Source organism: Oratosquilla oratoria, chromosome 44 (genome assembly GCF_046742065.1).
Source record: "Oratosquilla oratoria isolate Oo_2021 chromosome 44, ASM4674206v1, whole genome shotgun sequence".
In the NCBI taxonomy this organism is placed as follows: domain Eukaryota; kingdom Metazoa; phylum Arthropoda; class Malacostraca; order Stomatopoda; family Squillidae; genus Oratosquilla; species Oratosquilla oratoria.
Genome location: NC_134820.1, coordinates 31,870,955 through 31,875,954, shown reverse-complemented (window position 1 = coordinate 31,875,954; position 5,000 = coordinate 31,870,955). Strand labels below are relative to the sequence as shown.

General features: G+C 50.6%; 2 protein-coding genes across 2 annotated transcripts in view; both read right to left on the bottom strand.

Moving 5' to 3' along the window:
* Nucleotides 1-5,000, bottom strand: part of LOC143022387 (uncharacterized) — a 372,359-nt gene that overhangs the window by 201,587 nt on the left and 165,772 nt on the right. The gene's annotated exons all lie outside the window — the stretch shown is intronic.
* Nucleotides 1-5,000, bottom strand: part of Myo95E (Myosin 95E) — a 113,380-nt gene that overhangs the window by 30,708 nt on the left and 77,672 nt on the right. Inside the window, exons 11-12 of the mRNA XM_076180560.1 lie at nucleotides 4,247-4,452; nucleotides 1-20 (exon numbers count right to left, since the gene is read on the bottom strand). The exon at nucleotides 1-20 is cut by the window's left edge and continues 100 nt beyond it. Coding sequence (XP_076036675.1) covers nucleotides 1-20; nucleotides 4,247-4,452 — 226 coding nt within the window. The remainder of the gene's footprint in view (nucleotides 21-4,246; nucleotides 4,453-5,000) is intronic.

Below are 5,000 nucleotides of genomic sequence, written 5' to 3'. Positions count from 1 at the left end.
CGCCGGCCGAGCTTCTTCACCTAACCGGTGGCAGCGGCGGGAGGAGAGAGAGAAGACGCGCAGTCAGCAACAACACACTTAGGGGGGAAGGAGGCGGGGGGTGGGGCAGACTGCAGGAGTTCCGCAGACCATTGCTACTTAAGGAAGGAAGGAGATTAACTGTTGTGTCTATATATATGAAAAGACATGAGGCGATGTGCTAAAAATGTATACTGTACATACATACATACATACATACATATATATATATACACATATATATATATACACACATATATGAACTATATAGACATACATGAAGAATGGATGACCCTGCAAAACAAATGTCCAGCCCCCGTCCTCAAAAAAAAAAAAAAAAAAAAAAAAAACTGTAATCATTCAGTCAAATGTCATAAGAAGGAAAGAGTTTAATTATGGAAGATGGAGAGGTCGAGAGCTTCCAGTTGAAAAGAAAGGGTAAACACAATTAAGAAAAAAAAAGTGTGGGTTTTGGTATTTCTTTATAGATAATTAATTGGTACATCCTGTCATGTTGGTATGCCTGTCCATCTATTTAGAAGCACAGGGCTACCAATTGCGTGCGGGATTAAGAGGAACTATTAATTTTTGAAAAAAATTATTAACTACTTTCCCTAAAGTCAGAATTTTTCAAATGAGACGTAAGCCAATACTTTTTTAATCATATGTAGTGGATGGTACAGACAAAATTTGCTCACAACGAAGTGGATTTGGACGTTTAAGTTAATTTAATTTTGTGAGGTTTTCGGCGAATAGTGAACTAAGATTTTATCCCTGGGCACCGAGAGGGACAAGGCCAAGAAGGAGACACATGGAAAGATGGAAGGATGGAATCAGAGGAGCAATAGAAACGAGAGGAGAGATAATGGAGACGGTAGAAGATGAAGAGAGGTACAGAGATCGATTCCTAATGGAGAAACTTCGCGAGGCATCATAACTGACGGGGCAATTGGAGTACCTTGGAATATGGCGAGAAGGGAAGACACAGTAAATAAGGGAAAGGGTGGATGGATTAAAGGAGGGAGGGAGGGAGGGAAGGGAGGGAGGGAGGGAGGGAGGGTAGGAGGGAAAGGGAGTGAGGGAGAAAGAGGGAGAATGAAGTGAGGGAGAAGAATGGATGGGAAAGAATGTGGGAGAGAGGGAGGGAGGGTGAGAGGGGAAGGGGAAGATGGAGATAAGGAGGAGGGTAGGAGGGAGAGAGGGAGGAGGGAAGGAGGGAAGGAGGGAGAGAGTAAATGACTACAGTGAAAGGAGGGAGGGGAGGGAAGGAGGGAGGGAAGTCAGGTAGGAAGGGAGGAGTGTAAAAGAAAGGAGAGAGGGGGAGGGAAGGGAGGGAAACCAGATAGGAAGGGAGGAGGGGACAAGAAAGGAGGAAGGATAGGAAGGAATGGGAGGGGATGGGAGGAGGGAAAGAAGGGAGAGGAGGGATGGAGGAAGGGAAGGGAAGGGAGGGAAGGGAGATTACTATGTTAAATAGCCCAAGGAAGCCTAAGTCATCAGTTGCCTCCCACCCCCGGGTTTTTGGGAGTGGGAGGGGAGGGATTTGTGGGAGGGGAGGGATTTGTGGGAGGGAGTTTGCGGGAAGGGAGGAGTGTGGAGGTGGAACGGGGGAGGGATGGAGTGGGGGTTAGGAGAAGGGTAGGGAGGAGAGGTGGGACTGGGAGGAATGGGAGTTGGGGGAGTGGTGGAGGAGGAGAGTGGGAGGGGAAGTGGGATGGGGTGGGATTTGGAGGGCCTTGGGAGGAGGGAGTGGGTAGGAGGTAGGAAGGGAGGGGAAGGGAGGGGAGCTTGAGGAAGAGAAGGTGGGGGGATGTGGGATGGGGAGGGATTGAGGGAGCTTGGAGGAAGGGAGGGGAGGGGATGGGAGGGGAAGGGAGCGGAGCGAGGAGAGAGGGGAGGGGAGGGGAGGGAGAGGAGTGAAAGGAGGGGAGGGGAGGGGGTTGGAGGGGGATGGGAGGGGAGGGGAAGGGAGAGGAGGCGAAGGGAGGGGGGAGGGGAGGGGAGGGGAGGGGAGGGGAGGGGAGGGAGAGGAGGTGAAAGAAGGGGAGGGGAGGGGAGAGGAGGGGAGGGGAGGGAGAGGAGGGTAAAGGAGGGGAAGGGAGGGTGAGAGGAAGGGAGGGGAGGGGAAAGGAAGGGAAGGGAGGGGAAGAGAAGGGAGGGGAAGGGATGGGAAAGGGAGGGGAAGGGAAGGGAGGAGAGGGGAGGGGAGAAGATGGGAAGGAAAGGGAGGGGAAGAGAGGAGAGGGGAAAGGAGGGGATGGGAGGGTGAGGGGGCTAATTATCCCCCCCACCCCCCCGGACAAGTTAGGTCATAAGACTGCAAGAAAGGGGAAATTAAAAAGAGCTGGAATGGCGCAAGTTTGGTAAGGCGTCTCATGGTGTAAACATTAATGGGCAAAGTTGATGGCAGGGGCGGTTGGTCCTTTTCAGATGGTTGGCGCCAGGTGGTGGTAGGCGCCAGGTGGTAGTTTGGCGCCAGATGCCACAAGGGACCGGTCACGTGGTTCGAGACGCTAATGAGGCGGGGGTCCAGGTGGTAAAAGTGTGTTAAATGGGTAATGTAACCAGGTTGAGAGAGGAGGAGGAGGAAGAGGAGGACGAGGAGGAGGAGGAAAGGGGAGGAAGAAGGTGGGAGAGGAGGGAGGAGAGGAGGAGAGAGGAGAAGAAGAGGGAGGAGAGGAGGAGAGAGGAGAAGAAGACGGAGGACAGGAGGAGGAAAGGGAGAGGGGAAGATGTAAGGAGAGGAGGAGAGAGGAGAAAAAGAGGGGGAGAGGAGGAGAGAGGAACAGAAGAGAGAGGAGGGGGAGGAGGTGGAGGAGGAAAAGGGGGAAGATAGTGGAAGAGGGAGGAGAGGAGGAGAGAGGAGAAGAAGAGGGAGGAGGAGGAAGAAAGGGGAGAGAAAGATGGGAGCAGAGGGAGGAGAGGAGGAGAGAGGAGAAGAAGAGGGAGGAGAGGAGAAGGGAGGAGAAGAGGGAGGAGAAGAGGAGGGAGGAGAAGAGGAGGTGGAAGAAGAGGAGATAGGAGGAGAAGAGGAGAAAGGAAGAGAATAACCATTTGCAGAGGAAAATAGGAAGGAATTAGAAAGGATGTGACATGAAGATGAGATTAATTGAATATACGAGAGTAAAATGACTCTAACTTGACGAAGTGAAGTATATGTGAAGTGAGTGAAGTGACAACGGAGTTAGTTAAGTGAAATGGAGAAGGATTGGAGATGTAGAGTAAGGAAATGAGGTGTGAATTACGTTAGGGAGTAAGAGTTTATGTAAAAGGAGGTGTCAGGTAAGAGACATGAGGTATACATAGAATGGGTTTTCGTTGTTTTCTGGGCTGGAGTTTAACGTAGTTTTTATCCTCTTAGATTGAGGATGTAAGAGCTTGGTAGAGGTGATGTCTTTGGCTGTCTACAGTCGATTCCATTTAGTTGAAAGAAACACACACACACAAACACACACACACCCACACACACACACACACACACACACACACACACCCACCCACACACACACACACCCACACACACACACACACACACACACACACACACACACACACACACACACACACACACACACACACACACACACACACACACACTCCCAGCTATTTCAGGATCCTATTGAGATTAATCCAAAGACGTCTCAACCTTATGTATATAATATATATATATATATATATATATATATATATATATATATATATATATATATATATATATATATATGTGTGTAGTGTGAGTTGTGGTGTGTGTGTGTGTGTGTGTGTGTGTGTGTGTGTGTGTGTGTGTGTGTGTGTGTGTGTAGAACACTGAATGGTGCAATCGGTTAAGTCACTATCACTTATCACGTGCTAGCGGAGGTTCGAGTCCTTGACTGTACCACGTTTCAATTTCTGCATGTATGCCTCCTCGAGCTTCTCGATGTTGATGAATTAAAGCCTCATAGCTCCTTCCGCCCCTCGACTCTATGTCTTGAAGTTTTCTTCCTCTTCTCCTCCTTTTTCTCCTCCTCCTCCTCCTCCCTCTTTCTTTTTTTTATTCTACTTCTTCTTCTACTTCTTCTTCTCCCTATTTTTCTTCCTCTCCTCTTTCCCCTCTTCCTTCTCCTTTTCCTCCTTCCCCTTCTCCTTCTCCTCCTCCTCCTGTTACTCCTCCTCCCCTCCTCCTTCTCCTCCTTCCCTTCCTCCTTTTCCTCCTCCTCCTCCTCCTCCTCCTCCTCCTCCCTCTTACCTTGATGGCTTCGTTGATCCTAGCGACCAGCCAGCAGAAGAGCCTTGAGTAGAGGGCGCGGCAGAGGGCGTCGCGGGCGTGGGTTGCCTCCTGGGCGGAGAGTTCGGCCACCATCGTGTCGTGACGTGAGTCCAGGGTCCTCGTCTGCAGCGCCGTCTGTAGCGAGGCTAGTTCGCACTGCAGGAGCTCGCAGACTTCGTAGACCTCTGCGTCGGGAGAGAGGGACAAAGAGAGAGAGAGAGAGAGACGTTAGGACCTGGATGGAAGAGGGGGAGGTGTCTGGGTGGGGGGTAGGAGGAGAGAGAGAGAGAGAGAGAGAGAGAGAGAGAGAGAGAGAGAGAGAGAGAGAGAGAGAGAGAGAGAGAGAGAGAGAGAGAGAGAGAGAGAGAGAGAGAGAGAGAGGTAGAGAGAGATAGAGAGAGGAGAGATAGAGAGAGACGAGCTGAGAGAGAGGAGAGGGAGTAGAGAGAGAGAGAGAGAGAGAGATTAGGACCGGGAGGGAAAAAGACGGGGAAGGGCTGTTCTGGGGGTGGTAGGAGGAGGAGGAGGAGGGAGGAGGATTGAGAGAGAGAGAGAGAGAGAGAGAAGAGAGAGAGAGGAGAGAAGAGAGAGAGAGCAAAGATTGATAGTTGTAAAAGGAGTTGGAGAGAAAGAGGAGGAAAGAAAGAGGAGTGAGAGAGAGTGGAGAGAGAGAGAGAGAGAGAGAGAGAGAGAGAGAGAGAGAGAGAGAGAGAGAGAGAGAGATTAGGACCGG